This window comes from Stegastes partitus, unplaced genomic scaffold (genome assembly GCF_000690725.1).
Source record: "Stegastes partitus isolate 25-593 unplaced genomic scaffold, Stegastes_partitus-1.0.2 Scaffold562, whole genome shotgun sequence".
In the NCBI taxonomy this organism is placed as follows: domain Eukaryota; kingdom Metazoa; phylum Chordata; class Actinopteri; family Pomacentridae; genus Stegastes; species Stegastes partitus.
Genome location: NW_007578293.1, coordinates 307864 through 331926, shown reverse-complemented (window position 1 = coordinate 331926; position 24063 = coordinate 307864). Strand labels below are relative to the sequence as shown.

The window sequence follows — 24063 nt, the reverse complement described above, 5'->3', positions numbered from 1 at the left end:
TTTTGTAGCTTCCTGTTGCCTGAAAGGAAACTTCTCAAACTCTTTCCGATTCTTCTGCAAACACCGTCTCACTCACACAGCTCGTCTTTTTTCACACACTCTCTCTTTCTTCCTTCTGCCTCTCCAGCTGCACTGACGAACAGCCCTGCAGCCACCAACGTGTGACTCACGGCGAACCCACAAACGCCAGCGTATGTGCACATCGCAACACAACAGACCTGCATTCCAGCCCGTCTGCGTCTTGTGAAGACGACACTGAGGGGTTTCCACATCTGATATCTGAACGAGCTTCAAACAGGTCGAAGCTGCTTTGATCTGCGGCGGCAACACACGAACCGACGCACTGCGACTTGGTCATCAGTCTTTGGGAGATTGTCATCTGAGCAGCTTGTTTAAGGACCATCTGTTGCTGGTGAGCCGCGGTTAAATACAACCAACGACTACTCTGTTGAGAAGAACTACTTTCTATTCAGTCCTCGTGATCGTGACAGAAGATGACGAATCTCCCTGAGGTGAAGGCTTTGTTTTTAGGTCACTCTTACACCTGGACTGGAGTTCGTTTGGTTCAAAAACAACATATTTTTGTGCATTTAGAGGCCACTCTTGCTCATCACAAACAAACTAAAAGGTTCAAACCATTCTGACTCACAGGTGATTCACTCATTGGACAGTTCTGGTGGCTGTCAGCTCACATCATGACAAGGGTTAATCCAGCACGTCTTCATTCATGTCACGGTCTCTGAACATCGGCCCGGGTGATGAAACTACAGCGATACATAGCAGCAATAGGCGCTGCATCAAAAGCAAGACGGAAATTATCCCATAGTTTCACTTACATGCATCAGATGCAATGAAAACACGACAAAAATGCAGCGTTTGGTTGCAGGAAGAACCTCAGAGGCTTTTAAATGCTAATTATACTCCCTGATAATGGAGGCAACTCTTTATTTTATGTGTGTATTTGTGTTCCATTGTTGTGTTAACATTATCTTGTGTAGCATGACAAACAGGCTAAAGGGTTTAAATTCAAAGCCAGGTTCTAAAATTCAGATTAAGCCTTTTTTCTACTGGTCTATACTAAAAAAAAGTTATAAAAACTGATATTGACTTAAATAAAACATGTCGTTGTGATTAATTCTCATTAAATGTGACACTACCTTAAGCAAATTTCTGGAGTTTCAAGAAAAAAAAAGAAAAGAAAACTTGCATAAAAACCTCAAAACACAGATTTAGACGAACAAAACTGAAAGCCTTGTGACCTGTTTAAACTTTGAATGAGGTTTTTACTGTAAAATCTGCCGGAGCTGCAGGTTCCTAAGATGGCTGGTGTTGGCAGTGGTCCAGCCAGCTTCCTGTTTAGTTCAATGGGGATTTTTAACGCAGTTTTCTACGAATTTCGTCAAATCCATTCGATGAATCACTACCAAAAGTCAGATACAATTAATATGGGTTTTTTCAAAGCTGTGGGACGAGTTAAGCGCCAAAAACTGTGTTGGAAGATTTAACGAGATAAGCCAGAGGAAGAGTAATAATCGAGCTTCAATGCTTAGTGACTGATACACTGAATTACAAAATCTGACAACAGTTCACAGTGATCCAATCAACCCTGGTGCTCACATCCTCACTTGAGTGAATGAACTAGAATAAAGCGAAGTCCATCCATCCGGCGATCTGGTTTCGTTTATGTTAAACAAAGACGACACGGAGAAACAAAAAAAACACCTTAACAGGCAGGTGAACATTAATCAGGTTGTAAACAGGAGAAAATAAGCGACGGAGGTGAACAAAGGGGCGACTTGTTTTCTTTTCTAACGTGGAACAAGCTGGAGACGTCGTCCCCAAAGGCCCAACCAGCATCCACACGGACTCTCAGCCTGCAGGACAAAAGTGTTGGTCTGCAGGTGTAACAGGATCGGTGCGTGAGCCGCTGAAGGTTAAGTGACTGAGAAACCAGAGTTTGTGGAAGCGTCCCAAGAGTCCCTCTGCGTCGGGAACAAGCGGTGAGTGTGTGTTACCTGTTTTAGCGGCGTGGTGGCTCTCGTCCAGCACCAGGCTGTTCATACATCTGAGCTCCCAGTCCTGGACGTCGGCGTTCCACAGAGCAGGAACCAGCACCGTGTACTGAGCCCTGCAGGGGGACATGTGGTGGAGAGGCAGGGGGAGAAGGTGTCAAAGAGGATAAAAAATACAGCAGCACAGCTCTATATTTAGATTTATGTTGCACCGGTTTACACAGCACGTCAAACACAACATGTCCTGTGAACAGAAAACAGTTTAACTGAGAAATTATCAAAGATTAAGAGATGGAAAAGGATCAATACATGAAAAATCAATCAGTCCCATCACCCCGACCTCCTCACAATGAGCTGATTTTCTTTTAGTCTAAAGCTTTAGTATATTTAATGAAATCATGCAAAGTTTTACCTTCATGCTATAAATATTTTCAGTTACAGGGTCTTAAAGTTAAAAGGAATGGGTTGAGTTTTTGAGATTTTCAGTTCTCTGAGGTTTTTGTTTTGAGCCTTATAGCTTCATAAATACAAGAGATAGACACCAAAATGTCAAAGTTTCCCCACAGAGTGAATCCTGTCTACAGATGGTTCTGGTAGGTTCTGGAGGTCAAACGGTCCTTCCATCGTCTAGAACCGGTTCTGACCAACCACCATCACACATGCTGATATGAGCCTGGACAGTTTACCCAGAATGCACTTTGTAAAGTTTTCTCTGGTGAATGATCAGAACCAGAACCACATCCAGGGTACCAATGATTGTTTCTATCACTCTATGTCATAGATATTAAACTGATCTGGAGTCTGACTGGTACCACTATGAGACATCCCATAATACTGACGCTACCAGCTGGTTGTGGAAAAAAAAGGTGAGAAATTGCCCAGGATTAGCCCTACATCACTTTAAATCTGTCCAAAATGACTCAAAATTTGGTCAGAATGACACAAAAAAAATGGTCAAAATGACTCAAAATTGTTGAATTTTTTTTTCAAAATTTTCCAAACTGACAAAAGTTTAGTCCACAATGACTCACAGATTGCCCCCAAAATCAAGAAAATGGCTAAAACCAATATAAAAGTATCCAAAATTACTTACAAATTCTCCAAAATGATTAAAAAACTGTTGAGGATGATTCACAGTTTCACCAAAATAAACCAAAATTTGTTTCAGCGAATCAAAAATCTGTCCAAACTTAGTCCAGAATTAAATGACACAAGAATTGTTTTTAATAGAATAAAATGGTGCTGAACAGAAACCAGGTCCAGTGTTTAGACTGAGACTCCTGGATGGATGTAGAACTGATCTGGTGTCAGGTTCTAGCAGAACCCAGATGTGTTCTTCCTCCTAAATGTCATGTGTCTATCTGCTGTACTGATGAAGTTCTGAGGCTCAGAAATGATGGAAAAAGTCCATTAAAGTGATCAATCTGGACCCTCCTCTGTGGACTTCAAGGACCTGGACCTCTGGAACATTCACAGTCTGAAGGTAGAACTCTGGTCAGTAGATGAAGGTTCTGCAGATACAGAACCAGATGTTCTGAGGAGGTTTGAGAGGAACTTTTTGGTTTGATTTAACGTGAACTGACTCATTTGTGTGATCTAGCAAAAGCCAGACACGCAACCACTCACACATTCCTCTAAATTAATTTCACTCAGGAATAATCTGTGTTTATGCATTTGGTTTGCCTCCACCTTTGACTAACACAGAGACCCGACAGCTCCATCGATCTTCATCTCGCTCTTAGAGAGAAACCAAATAAGTGAATATCTGTGGATGAGGTTAGATCTCAGGGCTGAGCTATCCGACTCCGAGCAGAATGACAAATGGTGGCGGACAGCGACGGATAGATGGAGCGCCTCGGAGAAAATGAAAATTGAGTGAACTTGAGGGAAGAAGACGAATGACGCGCAGGCAGAGTTTTGATCGGCCGGGGCCTCTGTCGGCTCGTTAAAGGTCCACAGAGGATTTCACTGATGTGACACCGAACTGATGTGATGGTAAATAAACTGATGTCATGATGATACATGGGGCAAAGCAGCTCCAGTTTCTGAAGTGCAGGCAACAGCTGGGTGACTTCCTGTTGGTTTTACACACTATTTTACCTCCTTAGGCCTCACATGACTCTGTCAGATATTACTTTTGTAGTTGATGTGAACTGAATTTAGCAGGTTGGATAAAGACCGCTGGTATTGTTTTCTCCACTGTAGGATTAACACAGGCTTATCTAATCCTAGATCATGATTACAGCATCACAGTCTCTAAACTTTTCCGCTTTCTGAATCTGTTTGTGCACCTTATTGTTCAACTTTACCACATAAACACTCTGAGAAATGTAAAATCTCAGCAGCATCAAAGCTAATGTTCTGAGTTTTCTACAACATTCAGAGACGTAGAACGATGTAAGTTTATGTGTCTTTCTGAGAAACTCCCAGGAAGCTTGTGTTAAGTTCCTCTGACAAACAGACTGTATCTGTCAAAGCTTTGATATGTGCTTTGTACAACTTAGGGGAAGGTTCCCGTTACAAGATGTTAAAACAGATAAAGCTGCGACTCCAACCATCCCAAACCAATTTTCTGTATCAGGTTGCTTCAGAAAAAGCCTCTTTAGAAAGAAAAAAAAAAAAGACATGAACTTTAAGTTAAGATGAGTAAACGGGGACTATAAAGGATCTTAATCGTGAATCATGTGAATTAGGACGAGCGACACAAACGGGTCAGAACCCCGGATTAAACCTCAGCTTGAATGTATTCGGGGAACTTTGAAGCCAGCGTCGTCTCGGTGAAGTAAACAAATGATGTGTCAACGCCTGCAGCTGAACGAGGGTGTCAATGTGTCAATGAGGATAAATGAATGAATGAAAGGAGGCACGGAGGAGGGAAAGGGGGAGCAGAAAAGAAAACGAGAACTCGGGGGAGGAGGGGACGGCCCGGGGAGGTTTATGGGAATCGACTATTGCAAAGGACGGCGTAAACAAAGGAGAAAGAGATTGGACTGGTGGAGGCCGCTGAGCAGAGTGTAGGAGGAGGTTTAGAGGGCGAGGCGGGACTGGGCACCGGAGATATGGACGCCGAGGGAGGCACAATGAAGAGTCGCTGCTGAAAGAAGAGCTAAACGAGTCTGAGGGCCGCTGAAGGTTGTGTGGCGGCTCCGAATGTCATCGTTTAGCATAAAAAAACTATTTAAGTCAGTGTTGTTTAAAGTTGAAATGTGATGTGCAAGTCTGTCCTTCCAAGTATAATCAAGTTTACGCAGATTATAAATCAATTAAGAGGAGACCTGGCAGGGCTGCAGGTCTTATTCCATAATAAAGACAAATCCAGTGCGCTGAATTGAATGACGTAAAATCATCACAAACGTCGTATCAAAGCCACATTCATCATTTCTGACATTAACGGCTGATGATGAATTAATTTGCAGTTTTTGTTCCTGATTTCTATAAAACATCCATAATTCATGTCTGAGTGAAAATGACGTTAGGTTCTTTTAGCGAGTGTGGAATGTAATTTAGAGGCGACTGTGGTAAAGTAGCTCTTACTAATGTAATTTAGAAGTTCATAATGTGTCTGAAAACGTGACAGCGCTTCTTTCGTAGGTACTGACAGTCGGTGGCATCGGTACGTGCAGGTAAAGCAACATTTTTGCAATAGCTACTGCTGAAATAAACTCATTCAGTTGGTTTATTTTTTACTATGAAACGCCATCGAGAAATGTAGAATTATACAGGCTAGGAATGTCCATGATTTATTGTTCATCAATGCATTGCACAGCAATTAATTTACCCAAATTTCAAAATATATTAACTAACGACAAAGAAGACAAATGACGTCCATGTCAGTAAATGTACCGTAGATCAGCTGTAGTACCTGGTTGTTCCACCAGGTGGAGCCTCGCACTGTTTAATCCTGTAGAGACCAGAGGAGGCGTCTACAGATTACAGTTCATGTTGGCAGCAGAGAGCATTGTGGGAGTTTAGCAGCAACGGGACCATGACAGAGACTCTGAGGAGGTTAAGGTGCACCGACCAGAACTTTTGTATCGAAGAAGTTTAACAGAACAGCGTTCACACGTCTGATTAGCTAAAGTAGCTGAAACATTTTTGCACCAAGTGTCACATGTTTGTTTTTTAAAACTAGCACATGAGCATTTTAACAATTAGAGACCTCAATTGACTATCAGTTAAGGACATTATTTGACGTTTGCATCCCTAGTACCTGCTACCAAATCCCCAACATATGGAGGTCAGCAGACTATTAATGTAGGAGAAAGAGGGCTGCTATCTGATTGGAACTTTGGGTAAACCAGGGCCAGTGAGAGGAAGAGAAGCAGTCCCAAAAGTCTCCAGCTGATCAGTTCTGACACCAGAAGTTGAGATGAGATCCAGGGAGAAGAGACAGCAGCGTCATGTCAGAAACAGACAGAAGCTGCTGCTGGACTGTTGACGTCGCACTGCTGGGAGTCATTGTTAGAGCCTATGAGTGAGCTGACAGCTGACTGACAGCTCGGTGTAGACGGACGGTCACATGAGATGGATGAGCCTCTCAACCAATCATTAATCAGAAAGGCCTCTGTGGCTGCATGACAACACCCATTTATACCATTCACAGTGAGCAAAAGAGCTGAGATCCTTAAAGAAAATGAAGAGAGGCTGAAGATCTCCCCTCCTTCGTTCCCCTCAGCTTCTCCCTCTGACCCTCCATTCATCTCCCCTCTTTCTTCAACAGTATCTTCCCAGTGTAAGGAGATCCTGCCCTGGGAGACAGCCGAGCCACTTAGTGTTGACTTCTGACCAAGCTTTCGTAATGATGCCAAGCAGGCAACAAGGACTTCTCAATGTGACGTGATGGCAGGCTGCCCGCTGAACACCAGAGCTAGAACAAAATGTGTCTGTCAGTGCTGCCCTTGATGCTGTATACATGTGCAAACAGCAGAGGAGGTTCACACATGCACCGAGCCGAGCTATTTCTGTTCCTGTAGCACAAAAAAACATCTGCGTAATTCAGAGCGTATGAAAGCCGGCTATAAACGTTGGAAATCAGGCATTAAGAAACTAAACGATGAGTGAAACAGTCGTGAAGCTGTTCTCTGCAATAATCCTGCATAACTTGTCCTTTATAATGCACTTTGCAAGTCATCGGTGCGTACCTAGCACGCCTTCTCCCCCTCTGGCTTGTGATTAAGTGCTTTATCACTGCCTGTGACACAGCTACGTTTATGGAAACTACTTGGCTGTGCAGCCTCCATTTGTCCAGGGTCGCCTCCACAGATCTCCGTCCAAGGTAAACAAACAGCAGGAGCTGTGCAACAATGAGAGGCACGCAGGAGGGTGAAATTTAAGGGAGCTTATCTATTAAACCAAATATGATAAACTGGATTTTAATAATCACTGTGCACCAGTCCATCTCTCACACAAACACCGGCTGTATACACAAACCCAGTGACCCTGCTGAGTTGCCATAACTACAGCTCCGTGTCAACAAAACACGTCCGTCAGCGTGCGACGCTTATATTCAACATAGTGAGACGGAGACGGAGGCTCGGACTGAAAGCAGCATGGGCCGCTATTGAAGAAACCAATTTACCAAAAAGGATGTTTACATCAAACACGTACAAAAACAACCACAGCACAACAATGACGCTCTACTTTTCCTGGAACGCTCGATGTCAAAACATGTCCAGCCCTGATGAGCCGATTCATATTCATGAGCTGCCTGCGGTTTCATTTAGGACTGAGCCTAAAAACGGAGCTCTGAGAACTCTGATGGACATTGTTCAGGGAGAAGCAGAGCTTTCAGGGCCTTCATGAGGGTGGTCCGGGACAATATCCACACATGTGGGGCTCAGACAACGTGTCTTATGTTTCTTTATCGTGAAGAAAAAGACGCGTGAGAACAAAAGTGATAGATGTCATTCAAATTTAACCGTAGCTGAGGTGTCCTGATCCAATCGAGGCACTTTTAAACCGATCGGTATCGACTTTACCCGGAGCCCGATCCTTTGTCTACGTCTGCTGTCACACAGGTGTGTAAAGGAGGAGCACAATCTGTGGCAGGACGAGGATGCAAATTATGGATCGTTTACTAAACTAGCAGCAGCAAGATCAGTCAATTATGGATTCATTGATGCATGTTTAACATAGTGTAAGTTTGTCCTGTTGTTATTTAAGTCAGCATGACTTTAGCCTGTTAGATGTGTCATTGGGATGTAGAACCACTGTCCTAATTGATCCCTGTTTGTATTAAACATGAGTTCTGGTCGGAGGTCCTGAGCCTCCTCAGAGTCTCTGTCATGGTCCCGTTGCTGCTAAACTCCCACAATGCTCTCTGCTGCCAACATGAGCTGTAGTCTGAGTGATGCCTCCTCTGGTCTCTACGTGATTAAACAGGAAGAGGCTCCACCTAGTGGAACAACCAGGTACTACAGCTGGTCTACGGTACGTTTACTGACATCATGTAGAGAATCCAGGTTTACTTCTTTACGTTGTGGAGCCACAGTAAACCTCGTCTCGCCCATTCTGGCTGCACCATTATTTTGCTACAGGGGAAGAAACGCTCTGACTGTATTTCTTTAAACCAATATCAATGGCCTTGAGCGGGGCTAAGTGAAGGAAACGGCTTCCGTGTTCCTACAAAACAGTGATTTTTCATTCTGAAAACACACAGCTAGTTTTGGTTGAACATCAACATGCTGTGAGATGAGGTATTAAAATGGATAAAGCATCTGCACGATTCAAGTACTTGGCAAAACTTGATTTTTTCGGTGTACTGGTGGCTACTCAGAGGTTCTTATTGTTGTTTCCCGTAACAGAGCGGACTTTGGGAATGCTAACACATAAATAGTGGAAGGCTCCAAGACAGTCAGGCATCCCAGGAAGTATCTTGGCAAATGGTATCCGACTGGGACTCGGTATCGGCAGACACTAGATATTAGACGACTTGGTTTGGATCAATGGCAATAAAATCTATCATAATAATAATAATTGGGCATCCCTAACTATAGCTGTGCATATCAGCACCAAAGGAACAAATGCAGATTCTTCCACAGAGGTGCACTGCATGGCCACCACCATCATAATAAGGACAACATTCATAAGACTGCACAAGGTGAAGCCTGACTTTGCTTACACATCCACAGGGACTCTCAGCAGCAGCGGTAAAACGGCTCCTTCATCATTCAGGTCCATCAGTCGAGGCTCCAGCAGCTCCATGATGGTCAGAGCAGTACGAAACACAGCCGACAGGCCTGAGGAGGAAGATTTCTGAAATGATTTCTTCACCAATAAAGCTCGACGTGTCAGGGAATAAACTTATTTGCCTTCTTGCCCAGAGTTACATGAGGAGACGGTTATTTCTCTCATATCTGTGCTGTAGGTGGAAGGATTCAGCTGGTTCACTTTGTGAAGTGGATTCTTCAAGTTTTGGCTTCACTTCAGACAAAGGAACAGTTCTTCCCACCAAACGTTTCACTCAGGCTGGAGCCAAACTACTCAGGGAAAACATCTAATTGGGATTTTTCTGACAGATATTGCGATTTCATTTGCGATATAACTTTGTAAGTCAGTGTGTGATCGATTTAAAACCTGTGATGGAGCGTTCCCACATGAGAAACCATCACAAGCAAAGGAAGGATGGGATGAACTTGTAAAATTACCAACATGACAATATACATAAAGTGTAATGACACTGGGCTGATTTCAGTTAAACCACTAAGTGTACATCGATCAGTCAGTCGATGGGATGCATAAACAGGCGCTCCAGTTAAATAAAGCATCACTCTTATTATTTATTATCTTATTCTAAACAGCAGGCTTTGCAATGGGCTAGTAGCTGTTTCAAATTGTGATTTGGATTTGATTAATTATTCAGAGTTACCTCAGAATGAACCGAATAAATGTTATGTTAATGCCTAAATCAATAAAAAGAGCAAAGACACAACTATCATCTTAGGCAGTAAATAGTTCACTAAATTAACGAACAATCTATTAAAACCATGAAAACTATCCCCCTGGAGTCATTCACAGCAAATCAACAATCCTTCTGCTCCATGTGCATGTGTGTTGGTGTGTTGGTACCGTGCAGGATGATGAGGTCCCAGACAGCCAGGACAGAGTCCCAGCAGGGCAGGGAAGTGAACAGAGTGAGGAGCCACGGCATCACAAAGTGGACTGATAAGACTCCCACTGACTCCTGCGGGGAAGAGGGACAAACAGCGAGCCAACAATGTGTTCAGCACTTGTTCCACTGCCAGATTCTGTCAAATAAACTTCCACTGGCTCCTAACCGAGGCATCCATCCGCTACATGACAATAAACATCTTTTCACTCAAAAGGCGTCTTTCTTGCGCCGGTTTTCACGGCTTTTCTGCTGCGTGGTGTTAAGAGGGGAGGGCGTCATGGGAGAATCTTCTACATGCGTCCGGTAGCTGTGATGAGCGCAGACGAGGGGATCGGCGCTGGTGAATTCAGCACAAGTACAACAATCTGTTTACGGCCGTATGTCTGCTCAACAGCTCCATTACAAAGGAAACGCTGACCTCTGATCTCTAATAGGATTTTCTGTACGGGGAAGAAACCATTGTGCCGACAATAAACCCCCATGGTGTGTGTGTGTGTGTGTGTGTGTGTGTGTGTGTGTGTGTGTGTGTGTGTTTTGGCTCTAAAAGGGCAGCTTCTTTCCTCCCGGACCTGCTGAGTCGACGTGAAATATAACAATCCCCTCAAAGACACTGGAGCAGCACAGACGGCAGCAGTGGATGCATTAGTGAGCGTACCAACTATCAGAATGAATATTTTAAAACGTGGCAGAACAAACTGGCCGAGATGATTGTGCAGAAGAAGGCTCACTGATGATCTAAAACCATGATTAGGAACATAACAAGGGCAGTTTGTGAAGCTGCTCGGCCACTCGACAAACATTTCTGATGTCTTAGGAGTCTACAGACAGACCAGCAGCTCTGTTCTCGAATCAGTTTTTCGCTTTCGTTCTCGGCCAGGACAACTGGTTCTGGAGTAGCACCGACGATTTGCTGGTGCAGAACCAAGAACCAGTTACTTCCGGGGCTCGTAGTGGGATTATCATGACCAACAGCATAAACTACAACTTGGTGGTTACCATTCTAAAACCACACAGCTAGCCTGCCTAAGATATACGGAATGAGGAAAACCACAGCTTCAATCTGGACGTAAAACCATTGAAAAACAAATGAGGATTTTTAATCATCTCATTTCTTTCAACCCTCTGAACCCCAAAACCCAGCAGCAGGTTTGTAAGACATGCTGTCTTTTAAAAATTACCAAACTGGCACCAATTATGAGCCAGAAACTGCAAAAACAGAACGAATCATCAGATTTTCAACTTTCAGCTCGACTATTTATTTACAACTTTCTGTTTGGTGGAAAAAAAGAACCAGAGTCTGAGCTTAAAATCCAGATATTTGTTTAAAATCACCTTTTCCTGCCTGTCTTATTAAGAATCTGCCAAAAATAAACCATTTGCATTCACCAGATTCTGTAAAAAGCAAAAAACTTCTGACTTCCTCAGCGTAACCGCCAAATTAAATTTCACATTTCATTTAAAAAGCAGCAACTACCACATCTTCTGTGAAACGCAGCGACTAGTTGTCGGAATAAAACAACGTTGGGATGCACTGGGGCCATAAAAGCAGGATATAAAAATCAGATGAACCTGTTGAAGTAGAAACTATAAAAACCAAAGAGTGAGTCTTGTGGAAAACAGACGTTATCCGTACTGGGAGAATCATCTGGACTGTGCATATGACCAGAGAATAGTTCTAGAGACTACTGCGGCTAGCAGAGCGTCTGAGGTTGTGCTAAGAAGAGAGGAGCAGATCTGTACATCTAGTGTTCATTGTGAAGCAGGGACGTCTAACAGTGACTAAGGTAAAGCTTTGAGCCCAGACGCTATAGATAATAATGAATAAAATGCCTGTACAAGCCTCTAAAATTGTAATTTCTCTACTGAAGCTCCCAAAACATAGAATAAACTTTAAACAATCCTGTAAAGACCTCTTAAATTCCAACTTTCACTACTTAAGATTACAACCTTAAACAAACCTACAAAGGCTGAATTCTTTACTTAAAGTCAAACTTCTCCACCTAGGATTGTAGAACATAGAAGAAACGTTAGACGACCCTGTAAAGAGCAACTGATTAATAAAGCTAAACCACTACCAAAGCTGTGTATTTGTTCTAATCAATGAGACGACGTTAAATGAGTCTCCGCCGTCAGCTGCTGCTTACTTCAGTGAATGTCACTAATGGTGAAGAGCATGAAGGGCCTCGCTGAACGCACTTACAGAACACAGCTGAATAACATCCACAGCTGTGGGTTTGTGTGCCCTGTGAAACCACTGGTTTCAGCGCCGCGCCGAGCCCGGAGCCACCGGGCTGAAAGGCAGAGGAGGCCCAGCCGATGACGGACACGTCACAGAGGCCTCTTCCTTTAGAGCAGCCACTCATCACTTGGCTATATCTGGCCTCAAACACTCACACACACATACTTCTATGATCTCTCCTGTCAGCGGGTTTTTAGGAGCGCTTTCCTTCCGAGACGAATGATTCCAGCACAAACACCAAGTTTTCAGCGTCCCGCTCAGAACCTGAACCACGTTACGAGCAAAGTGTGTTGTTTAGACTTAAAGCGTCGCGTTCTGCTTTTATTCTTCATACGAACCCAGAAATCTGGATTCAGACGGCGCCACTCACCATGTGCTGGGTGAGTCGAGGCTTCCTGTGTTTCAGGAACTGGTCGAACACCTTCACCTGATGCTGGACCCTGATCAGAACCAGGAGACACAACACAGCTCAGTCCGGCGCCACCACTCACAAAAACAACAGCAGAAGTTTAGAATTACACAGAAAAGTTGTTTGTTGGATCCAACTTTAAGATGCAACTGCTAACTGAGTGTTAAACGTGAATATTGACCTCGTTCATGTGAGCACAGGGACACGAAGAGGCCACGAAAGTCAAAAAACAAAACAAAGACACTTAACTGGTTCATCTAGTTTGTTGTAAATTTCCCCTGAGACGGGTCAATAAAGTTTATCTCATCCTGACTGAATGCTTGTTTATATTTGTGTTCATTATTTGACATTTGTTTTATTGAAAAGCACTTTGTCATTGTGTTTTCAAAAGATAGAAATAAGGTTCTTCTTCTTAATAATAATATTAATAACAACAACAACAATAATCTTTGTCTCAGTGGGGATTAAAATTAAGACTAAATGTTGAACCTCACATTATTCCAAAGCTGTGCTGCAACGTGTCCAATAAAGTTTCTCTTGACGAACTAGTAAGAATATATATATACATACAGAATTGTTCATATCATTGACTTCCCTTCATTTTGCAGGATGATAATAACACCTTTTTATTCATTTAGTGCTTTTCTTACGAAGTGCTTCACAAAAGGATTAAAAACAAGAATAAAATATCAAAAACAAAACAGTAAATCAGAAATGAAAATCTAAAATAAATTGAAATTGTGAAAGTTTCTGTAAAAGTAATATTTCAGGAGCAAATTTGTAAACTAATGACAGATTTAGTGAATCTCATCTCAGCAGGTCGATCAATCCAGACTCTGGGGGTCTAAACTGTAAAAGCACAACAGCCCTGAGTCACTATTCAGGCTCTGGGAAAACCCAGAAGGTCACAACCTGCTGGTCTGAGGAGACGCTGAGGCTCGTGCAGCGTTAGCGGGTCTTTAACATTGAGGGGTACATCTGACCCTTTCTATCCACGCTAAAGCCGGTCTTACTTGGTGAGGCTGAGGTCGAACAGCTCCGACAGATATTTGGGTTTATCCAACAGGGCTGTCAGGGCCCAGAAGGCTTCTTCTTCTCCCAACTGCATCAGCAGCACGGCGGCAATGTAGGACATCCCTGGAAACACACACGTCTTAAGCATGATGCAGAAATATTACTGTGCTTCCAGGAAAACGCTGCCACATAAAGTGTTTGATGCTGCATATTACAAACGTTTAAGGTAGAAAATCAGACTCATGTTTTAATAAAAGTGCTCGACAGCAGAAGCAGCGCAGTGAGCAACGTTGCAGAGCGTAACCTCAATATGTTTGGTGCAGCTGCTTATACATCACTGCGAAAAGCCAAAGAATGAGGGCATGTAAGTTTGTCAGATCCAAGCAATTCTAAAGTTTACAGCTTACAAGCTACATACACTGTAAGGCAGGAATATATCCCCAGAAACTGTCATAAAAAAGGGGCTAAAAGACTAAAGAAGCTTCATTTGACAGGATTTTAACACCTTGTGATGTGATATGGTGAAATAATTAATGACAATAAGGAAAAATGGAAGGTACAATACACAACATTTTGGCAACTACTGTCAAATATAAAGACTATTTCAGCCTTTTAAGGTGATTTCAGTCAATTTTCGGTTTATTGTGACACATTAAGTTCACTAAATTGTGACACTAAAGAGGATTCTTTCATGGTGAGAACACATGAGAACGTGTTTATAATCTTACATGTGGATGCAAACATTGGAATAAAACACAGAAAAAAGCAGCTGATAACTCAGATTTTCAACACGGCATCACAGCGGTAACAAATGCTTGAATTAACTTTTTAAAATCCATTTTGCATCTCATGTAAATCTAATTTACGTAACGACATACGTGTATCCTGACAGAAAGTGTGTACTGTGTGTTTTTGAGCAAAGCAGACAGTATTTCACGCCCACTCTTTGTGTTTATGGTCCTCTACTTCCATCAAGTGGCCACGCTACGTACTGCTGCTGCCTCCACTCTGGTGAAAGTGTGTTAAAACCCTGATGAGTGAAAACAAGCTCAGCAGGCAGCACAGTGGCAGTAATGATCACCTAAACATGACTGCTGAGAAGACAAACAAAGAGGCAGCGCTCTATCCTGTTTGAAACAACATGATTAGAAATGAATCCTGAAACCTCTGGCTGTTACCTTGGCTGTATCCGACCTGAGGGTTGTACTTTGCGTAGGCGATGAGGACCCTGAAGAGCTTCGCCTGACCCTCGATGGCCTCCGGACTGTCCCCCATTAGAGAGCGGTGGGTCGGGAAGGATCGCTCTGTGGAGGAGGACCAATTAAAATTTTCATTGACCTCTGACCTGATCAACACATAACTAAAACAAACCTGTTTCTCTGACTCCATCTTTTGTTCTGCTGTGTCTTTACTTCATTGTGTAGTTCATTCAGATTTGTGTTTCATATGTTGATGTTTAGAATTGTGCAGCGTTTTGGTTCAACTGTGTGAATAAAGTTAACTTCAGAGCTGTTGAGAGCACATGAACCAACCAATGGACCTGGAGGCTGCTGTAATAAACCCAAGACATGATGCGGTCCTGGTGGAAGTCCACAGTCCAAACAGGAAAGTGGTGTATGTGACACATGTAGGACTAAAAGCGAGCATTTAACTGTGTTTAAAACCTTCAGAAAGACGACCCTGAAGATGCCGCCGCCACAATATTCCCACTTTAAATGCATCGAGCATCTTCCCAGCAGAACAGCGTCCACACATTAAAGGTCTGACATCGTCTGGACTCACGCAGGTCGAGGGCGATCTGCCGGAACAGAGTGATGTCCTGAACCGAGCACCTGGCATCGGAGCAGCTGGACGGCTGCTGCTGGTTCAGGTCCAGGTCGTTCTGAGTGTCGCTCAGCGTGGCGATGGCGGACAAAATGCCGTATTCACTGACGCCCAGATCCACCAGAGGACCTCGGACCTCAGACAGGCAGGTCTGAGGGAGAAGGAGGACACGAGCTCTTGTTAGAAGATCAGTCTATGAAGCATGAAAGTGCTGTGAATGATGAACGACGTTGAAATGGAAGCTCAGCAGCCATCAGGACGAGTTAATGTGATCTAACATCACAGTTATGGGTGATGATGGAGGGAAATGAAACTCTGAAGCATCGTGTCACTGTGGAGCAGTTTGAAGATAAAACAGGACGTTGGTTCAAACACTGAACACAGCTAAACGGTGACACCTGCTGGGAAACCTCTGAAGCTGCATCTGTCTGGAGGGACTAAATCCAACACCGAGAACATACGAGGTCTTCAGCAGGTTTTACAGCTCAGTTGTGAATTAAAACTCATTGTTGTCATCATCGGCTCAATCTGCAGGTTAATCTCCTGGTTAACCAGCTCATAGGATCCTTTCATCTTTCCATCAGAACTCAACACAAATCCTAACGTTTGGATGGTTGCCTATAGAAAGTGACCAAACAGCCTCCTCACAATCAGCTGATCAGTGCGTTTAATAAAGCCTGGCACAGTTTTACCTTCATGTTTTGAATGTTTTCAGAGCTACAGACCATGTAGAAGCTTCAGATTTCTGTTTTTAACTCCTGAAAGTTTTAAAAGAGTCAGTACTAAAAACTTAAATAAAAGGAAACAGTTTAAAAAGCTTTTAGCTTCACGCCCAGTGACAGAAGGGATTTTCCTGCATCTCTGTTTCTCATGCAGTCATAGATCAGAGACTCTCTGGTTTTACTGTCCAGTGACGGATCGTGTTGACTGAAGTCACGGCTGGAGGATGTTCCAGAGCAGCATCGCTCACATGAGGAGGACGGAGGTTTGCTTTTTACCTGGTAGCTGAAGTCACTGATTTCTCTCAGACCGTCGATGCCGAGGAGACACTTCCACACTCGACCTCTCAGGCTCGGAGGAATCCCCATCCTGATGAATCGCTCCATCTGAAAACACAGCGAGAGGGCGGAGAACACGGTGACCCTGTGGGACGAGCATCAGCTGTGATCATTTCATCATCAGTGGCGGCGGCAGGTTGTGCGGCTCTCTGACCTGGCTCCTGCAGATGAAACTGGCTCCATTCCAGTAGCTGAGCAGCTCACAGAGCTCTGTAACCCTCCCCGAGCTGAGCTGAGGGAAGCTGACGGAGAAGACAACACGGTGAGCTCAGACTGATTCATCAGCACACATCATGGCTTTCTGGAAAAACCAACACGGAGCTTCAGCGACCAGCAGAGGACGGATCATCCCCACCTGACCTGCTCAGAGTCAGCTGATCCTGGATCTGCAGTAACTAATGAAGCCCCGCAGAGTTTTACCATCAAACTGTGAATATGTTCAGAGTTATGGGACCTGGAAATACGCAGAAGTGGAGTAAAATAAAATATAATAACTTCATCAGTCCAGCAGATAGACACATGACATTTAGGAGGAAGAACACATCTGGGTTCTGCTAGAACCTGACACCAGATCAGTTCTACATCCATCCAGGTGTCTCAGTCTGAACACTAAAAAAAAATGGACAAATTTTGAACCATTTTGAACCAACTGGAGTCATTTAGGACGACTTTTGTGTAATTTTGAGTCGCTATGAATGTTTTTCTTTCATTTTCAACAGTTTTTTACTAACTCTAGATCATCTTCATGTCTTTTTGAATATTTGTGAGTCATTCTGGAAAGATTTTGAGCAATTTGGGACCATTTTTGTGTCATTTCAGACGACTTTCATGTAATTTGACCAACATTGGATGAAAAATATATTCGAGTTCTGTTTAAAACTGACACCAGATCAGTTCTACATCCATCCAGGTGTCACAGTCTAAAGACTAAATTAGAAATATATATATACTTATTTATAGCTTTGGAGGAGTTCAAATCTTTTGTCTTTATCGGCCCGACGACCTGCAGTGTTTTTGTGCGAACGCAAACAGATGCAGATTCAGTGCAAACAGATAAAAACCACCTGGAAGCACAAAAAGACCGCGACTCGATGCCAAACAACCGTAAAGAGACTAAAACTGACTAAAAGTTAATGCAAGACGACCACGAAGTAAAACGCAGGTAAAACTACAGCTACCAAATAGAAACAGCTGCAAGAAGACGCAAAACCAATAAAAAATTGATGGAAGATGCTCGAAAAATGTGCAAAAACAGCTGCAAAGTCAATGAAAACTAAGAAAAACAACACGTAGAACACAAAAAAGCACCAATATTAGATTCAAAATGACCATAAAAGGATTAAAATGAACTAAAAGTGACACAGAACGACTACAAACGAACTAAAAAGACAGAAACTGATAAAAATAAGACGTAAATTCATCATAAAACAGCAGGTTCAAGGCAAGTCCTTAGTGCAGCTTTTCAGCCAATTTCTTCAACATATTGTAGATTTTTTTTTTTAAGGGTTTCTGGATGCACAAATCTTTTCTCTTCAAACTGAATTTAAAAGAGTTTGTTGACACTCATGTGTTCAGAAAAATGACCAAGTAGCTGCAGAGAAACACTGAAAATGAAGATTTGGTTGCAGAAATGAACTCATGGAAAATATTGAAGCTGCAGGAAAGTCCTGATTTATTGCAGTCATGTGGTAGAAAGCCTGGATCCCTTTAAATATTACAGATAGACACACTGTAGTGATGCCAGGATCAGAACACAGGAGCTGCTCGCTGTGTTCTGTCCTGTGCTGCATGTGTGACCAGTGAAATAACGACATTAAAGTGCTGGAAAATGACGCATTTGTCAGAAAATAAAACTTATATTCCAACTAATGAGTGAAATGCAGCTGTTCTGATTCATTAGTTCTGTTAAAAAGCAATATTTGCGGGTATTTCAGTCCATCCTGTAGCCAGGAACTAGTTTCTTCCAAACAACGGAGTGATACTGTTGGACTAACTTTAACCCTGTTCGCATCATCAGACGTCTGTTCTGCTAAAAACACCAGAAATCACATTTAAATGTTGCTGAAGTCACCGGAAACACCGACTAACGGAGCTTTTCTCTCATTAACGAACCGACTGAAGGACTAAAAGCGGCCCAGCGCGTCCACAAAGTGGCTGAACTTGAGCTAAACTGAAGCCGGCTGCTGCCGCTAAGCAGCCGCTCGAGCCGACGTGCTGACGGTACCCGGTCCGCACCTGTAGTCGTGACACCGGTGCTGAAGTTTGCGGTCTTTTCTTTTGGTCACAGCGAAGCCGAACTCGTCGAAGCGCAGGTTCTCGCTTCTCCGTCTGACGGTGGAGCTTCTCCGGCTGGAGGAGCTGCTGCTTCTCCGCCTCATGGCTGGAAGAGGAGCGCTGCTGTCCGGCGGTCGGTCGGTCGGTCGGTCGGTCCGCTGGACGGAGGCTACGGTCAACGGTCACTCTGGCCCCGCCCCCTTTGACACGTCACCGCCAACTGAAAATGGGCGGGACGAATCAGAGACGGAGCAAAGGAGAAGGCGGAAGGATTTGAATGTCAGGAAGCACAGTGGACATAGATCTGAATTAATCCGCGTGTTGTTTTTTAAAAACAGGTTTTTATAGACTTACTTTTCTGCAATGTCGTCTATTTTTTATCATCTAATTGATTTTTTACGTTATTTATATTATCGGTCATTTTATTCTCTTTTACCTTTTATTTATTTATTTACACAGAAATAATCTTTTCATATTAAACAGAGTGTGCAGTTAACCAGATGACTGCATGAAGGAAGCCGGAAAAAAAATACATCAATAAATGATGGAATAATGATGTTCAAAAACTGGAAAAACTGGGGGAAAAAATAACTGCAAAATACCTGAAAAATAAAAATAAAAATTACGATATTTTTCTCTAATTTAAATTTTACATTGACACATTGCAAAAGGTTGCTATTAATAAAAAATACAGAATTTTAAAGTAGATATTATTTACAGTTTTGGCCTGTTCTTCTCCAGCCAACATGTAAATTAATACTTTTCTGTGATTTTACTAGTTGTGACCTGCAATGTCACAAAACAGGAAAAATCAATAAAATAAAATTTAAATCTTATAAATCCTTTTTTCAGTAATAATGAGAAGTAAATGCAAAGAACTTTCTTTTTTTACAGTTTCCATGCAGTTAAAGAAATGTGTAATTTGACAGTTAAATGTCACAAAAGGACAAATTACTTTTATATATATTTTTTAAAAAAAGACAGATTTTTGAACATTATTTAAACTGCAAACTTTTTTTCAGTGATTTTACTTGATATTAGTGATAAAACAAAACATGGAAAGCCTGTAAAATGACAGTAAATTGTAACTGTTTTGGCAAAAGTTAGTCAGACACTGAGAGACGATGATTTATTAAAACACACGGGACACTTCAATGCTCTTTATTGTGGTGGTACAAAGGTTAAAGCCTCCATGGTTCCAGGCCTTTGGTCCAACATGGTCTCACAGTGATGAAGGCAGCATCCAATGCCAGCAGAGGATCTCTACAGTTACAGAAAAAGAACTTTTCTAACTTGATGCTTCTATACGAGAGCTTTATTTGCAGGATTGTGGGTTATTGTTGCGGTGATACAGATGCAGGACGACCTCTGCGGTAACAACAGCGTCACTCTGCAGCAGCCTGGTCGTTGCGGCGCGTCTCCACCTTGTAGACGGTCTGGTAGCCGTCGTCCCAGGCGTACAGCTGCTGGTCTCCAGGGTGGTAGTGGATGCTGCTGTGGCTGGTGTAGCGCTTTGGGAAGAACATCACCGGGCTCTCGTTGCTGCGAGAAAGAAGGCGTTTTAACTGATTAGAAAATGGAAACTGTGAGCACATGTGTGCAGCTGATGGAGGCGTCCAACCTGTGGATGGTGTCGTGGATGTCGTACAGACACTGGACGGTGGAGCGGCCTCCATACCGGGTGTTATAAACCACGTAGAGGGTTCCACAGATGAAGAAGGCTCCTTCAGCATCACGGCTTCTGCACTGAGTGTCCCACGTATATTCTACCGCCAGACTCACTGAGACAGACACACACACAACTAGAGTTACAGAGAACCAGCTGGTTCTGTGTCTGCAGAACCTTCATCCACTGACCACAGTTCTACCTTCAAATTGTGGTTTCTGTTCATCACCATTTTCTCCTATACCTGATTAAGTGTTGAGTCATTTTGAACAACTTGAAATCCTTTTGGACAATTATTGAGTCATTTTAAGTCGATTCTTTGTCATTTTAGACCCTTTTAACGTCCTTCTGAGCAAATTTTCAGTCGATTTGGATCATTTATGAGACATTTTCTTCAGTTTCTCAGTGTCATAAGACAGGTGGTTGATCAGAACAAGTTATTGTAAATGAAATGTTCCATTTTTACCCAGAAACACATTTCCGAGTCACTTTGGACGACTTGAACTCATTTCTATCAAATTCTGAGTATTTTTTCTGATCATTTTGAGTGCGTTTGTAATTGTTGTGTTTCATATTGGACAACTTTCATTTCATTTTTTTACCAAGTTGTGTAATTTTCAAGATTTTTTTTTTTATTTCACACAATTTTATGTGTGATTGTGGTTGGTCAGAACCAGTTCTAGACAATGGAAGGACCGTTTTACCTCCAGAACCTACCAGAACCATCTGTAGACAGGATTCACTCCTTTAACTCTAGTAAATGAATCTTAGCTGTGAAACGTAGAAACAACATTGATGGAACCAGTCTGCAGCGTTCAGAGCTTGTTTGAGAGTCTTTAGATTCTCCTCTGATGGTTCAGTTCTGGTTTGTTCTGGTTCTGTTCAGGGATGTGAAGAAAATCTCACATGTCACATTTCATTAGTGTCAAAATATTCCTGTGTTAGAAATGTAGATCCACACCTGTAACTCTGAGAATATTCACATGATGAAGGTAAAACTTTGCATCTTCAAAATCAATTCCATGATTAGTTTTTATTTATTAATTAGCTTCATGCAGAAGGACTTTCATACGGACCTCAAAGCTTCAACAGGAGCTGAAGTTCAGCTGGTTGCCTCCAGCTGTTCAGGATGATTTCCTCTAAGTTGATTAAACACTGTTAAATATGTGGTGTGGTGTTCAGCACCTTTGTCCAGTTTGGTGATGACCAGGTTCCCTCCGTACTCGGGGTCGGCGTGGATCACCCAGAGGCCGAGCTCGTCCACCGCCAGGTCCAGGTAGGTGTTTGGGTTCAGGCTGTAGACGGGAAGACGTCCGGCTCCTGGAAGGAGGGTGCTGTCCACCACGGTGCCGTTCACCAGGTCCACCTTCACGGCAAATCATCGGTCATGTTCAGCTCAGAGGGCTTTTTGTTTGAGTCAATCATCTGGTAGAAACAGAATCTGAAAGTATGCTAACGTAAGATTAATATATATACAGAGATTGTTCACTGAGGCCCATGTTTAGCAGGTAGCGCTCAGTCTGCTGTGTTAGCATGCTAGCACTTAGCCTTAATGTTTACATCAGTTTGGTTCTGTAATTTATGATAAAATATCATCTTCACTTTATCACTACATATGCTAGGCTGTTCTCTATAATTATTAAAATAAAAATTATAGTCAGATGAAACAGTATTTGACATCATATTTGTAGGTTTTAATCCCTGACGTGTAAATTACTGACGTAGAATCACACCATAAATACCATCTACCAGTTCAGATCTGTTCATATCCAGGTATAGTCTTTATGCCTTGTTCACTGTCTGATAAAACCTGTGTTTTGTCTTTATTTGGAGGCTAATTGTTCTTTTCTAATTCTTCTTCCAGCCTCATCTGCATCCAGCTGCTAAATGTCCCCGGTGAGGGATCAGTAAAGGTTCAACCAGCCTCTGTCCTACAACAGCATGATAGACTTCCTGAAACCGAGTCAGTGATTCTTTGTGCCTCCTGTATGAGATATATCAGCCAATCCTGGTATGACTTTAATAAGAATACTTGTCTTTGGAAACATCTTTTCTGATTAAACTGCAGGAAACACATTTGTTTCAGGAGAGAAACCAGCTTCACCGGCACTAAATGTTGTTTTCATTCGGCGGCATCAGTTAAACGCAGCTCAGAAAACTGGACACAGATCGCTGGAAGTTATCGGACTCTGGCCTGAAGCTGCAGCAGCTTTATGAAGTCGGACTGTCGCTGTTGCCTGGAAACCTTCAGCATCACCACACACTAAACCGGTTTACTTTTTACAAACACAAAGCAGATCAACAAAGAAACACCTTGATGGGAAACGAACATGGATTCAGAACGTTTTCTCAAAGATCATGAAGCTGCTGATTGTAGCTGCACATCCAACACCACAGTCATCCTGGAGACCACAAACACAACTTCCTTCAAATGAATCAACATTAGATTGAAATAAGTCTTTGGCTGCAGCTGGTGCACCAAGAGTTTCTGTGTATTTATTGATCTAAATCACGTCTGAGGGGATGTGCTGTAACTGGCCTGTACGTGCTCCGATCTGCCCGGAGCTCGACACGCCGGATCACAGACCCGCCCAGAGTGCATTTCTGCCGAACCCCGATGTGCACGATGACCGACAACCGTACGGTGAGGACCGACCATCGCTGCCTGCAGCTTTAATTTGATTTATTCTTTTTTTAAACTTGGACAATTCACTGTTATTTACAGACTCAAAGTACTGATAATATTTAGTGAAATGACAGAAAAAGATTATTTACAAAAAAAAAACAGGTAAGATATAGAATCTGACAGAATCTGTTTTTTTGTTTGTTTGTTTGTTTTTTGAACATTTCAAACAGTTCTGACTCCTCTGAAGGAGTTTCCAGCAGACTGTTCATTAGCAGCTGTTGTGTTGTTGAGCATCAGAGTTTGTTGTGTTGCTGCTGCTTGTGTTGTTCATAGTGTGTTGATGAATGAAGACATGAAGCTGAACATGAAACGGCTTCAACCAGGAGTTTATGATCCAACCTTGTTGTTGTTTCTACAAGTTTTTAACTCTGATATTTGGAACAATTTACTGTAATTTGACAGATTTAACTCGTTAAACAATATTTTTAAAGCATTAATTTTCATGTCAGCCCTAAAAAACAGGACAAACTAAATAATGTTCACATCAAGAATCTGTGTTTTTACTAAATAGTAATTAATTCTTTCACATAGTTTAAACCACAAATCCAGATATTAATGAACTGAAACATCAAAAACCAGGATATTACTGCAATAAACTGTCATGATGCTGGATATTATCGTACTAAAGGATTACAACCTGAATATTAACGTATAAAAGCACCAAAACCTTCCACATTAATGTATTAAGAAGCTGTAAGTCAAGTACCAACATGCTGGATGTGGATGTTTGTGGTTTCACTGCAGCTTTTCACAGCGTTTCTCTTCCTGGAA

The 24063-nt window shown here is 42.5% G+C and overlaps 3 protein-coding genes across 4 annotated transcripts in view; all 3 read right to left on the bottom strand.

Moving 5' to 3' along the window:
* The window catches only part of LOC103362203 (serine/arginine repetitive matrix protein 2-like), a 70232-nt gene extending 60072 nt beyond the window's left edge, over positions 1-10160 (bottom strand). Inside the window, exons 1-3 of the mRNA XM_008288494.1 lie at positions 10080-10160; positions 9133-9250; positions 2016-2128 (exon numbers count right to left, since the gene is read on the bottom strand). Coding sequence (XP_008286716.1) covers positions 2016-2128; positions 9133-9215 — 196 coding nt within the window. The 5' untranslated portion in view covers positions 9216-9250; positions 10080-10160. The remainder of the gene's footprint in view (positions 1-2015; positions 2129-9132; positions 9251-10079) is intronic.
* LOC103362206 (USP6 N-terminal-like protein) lies at positions 10033-19049 on the bottom strand. Its single transcript, XM_008288497.1, has 8 exons — positions 18902-19049; positions 16821-16908; positions 16607-16714; positions 15567-15759; positions 14963-15088; positions 13784-13907; positions 12732-12801; positions 10033-10194 (listed from the first exon to the last, which is right to left on the bottom strand). Exons 1-8 carry the CDS (start codon positions 19042-19044, stop codon positions 10033-10035), a joined length of 1014 nt encoding a protein of 337 aa, XP_008286719.1. The 5' UTR covers positions 19045-19049.
* A 1006-nt stretch (positions 19050-20055) lies between these two features.
* The window catches only part of olfml1 (olfactomedin-like 1), a 10900-nt gene continuing 6892 nt past the window's right edge, over positions 20056-24063 (bottom strand). Inside the window, exons 6-9 of one of the 2 annotated variants that reach the window (XM_008288492.1) lie at positions 21792-21972; positions 20562-20721; positions 20307-20482; positions 20056-20203 (exon numbers count right to left, since the gene is read on the bottom strand). In XM_008288492.1, coding sequence (XP_008286714.1) covers positions 20326-20482; positions 20562-20721; positions 21792-21972 — 498 coding nt within the window. In that variant the 3' untranslated portion in view covers positions 20056-20203; positions 20307-20325. Of the gene's footprint in view, positions 20483-20561; positions 20722-21791; positions 21973-24063 lie in introns of both variants that reach the window. The other variant, XM_008288491.1, reaches the window with a different exon arrangement.

What these genes read in the sequence shown, in the direction of transcription:
- LOC103362206 (XM_008288497.1), bottom strand. Translation starts at nt 19,044, where the DNA reads ATGAGGCGGAGAAGCAGCAGCTCCTCCAGCCGGAGAAGCTCCACCGTC. An exon ending in CACCGGTGTCACGACTACAG is followed by an intron (nt 16,909 to 18,901) that starts GTGCGGACCGGG and finishes CTTCTCCGTCAG; the next exon opens with CTTCCCTCAGCTCAGCTCGG. An exon ending in GTTTCATCTGCAGGAGCCAG is followed by an intron (nt 16,715 to 16,820) that starts GTCAGAGAGCCG and finishes CTGTGTTTTCAG; the next exon opens with ATGGAGCGATTCATCAGGAT.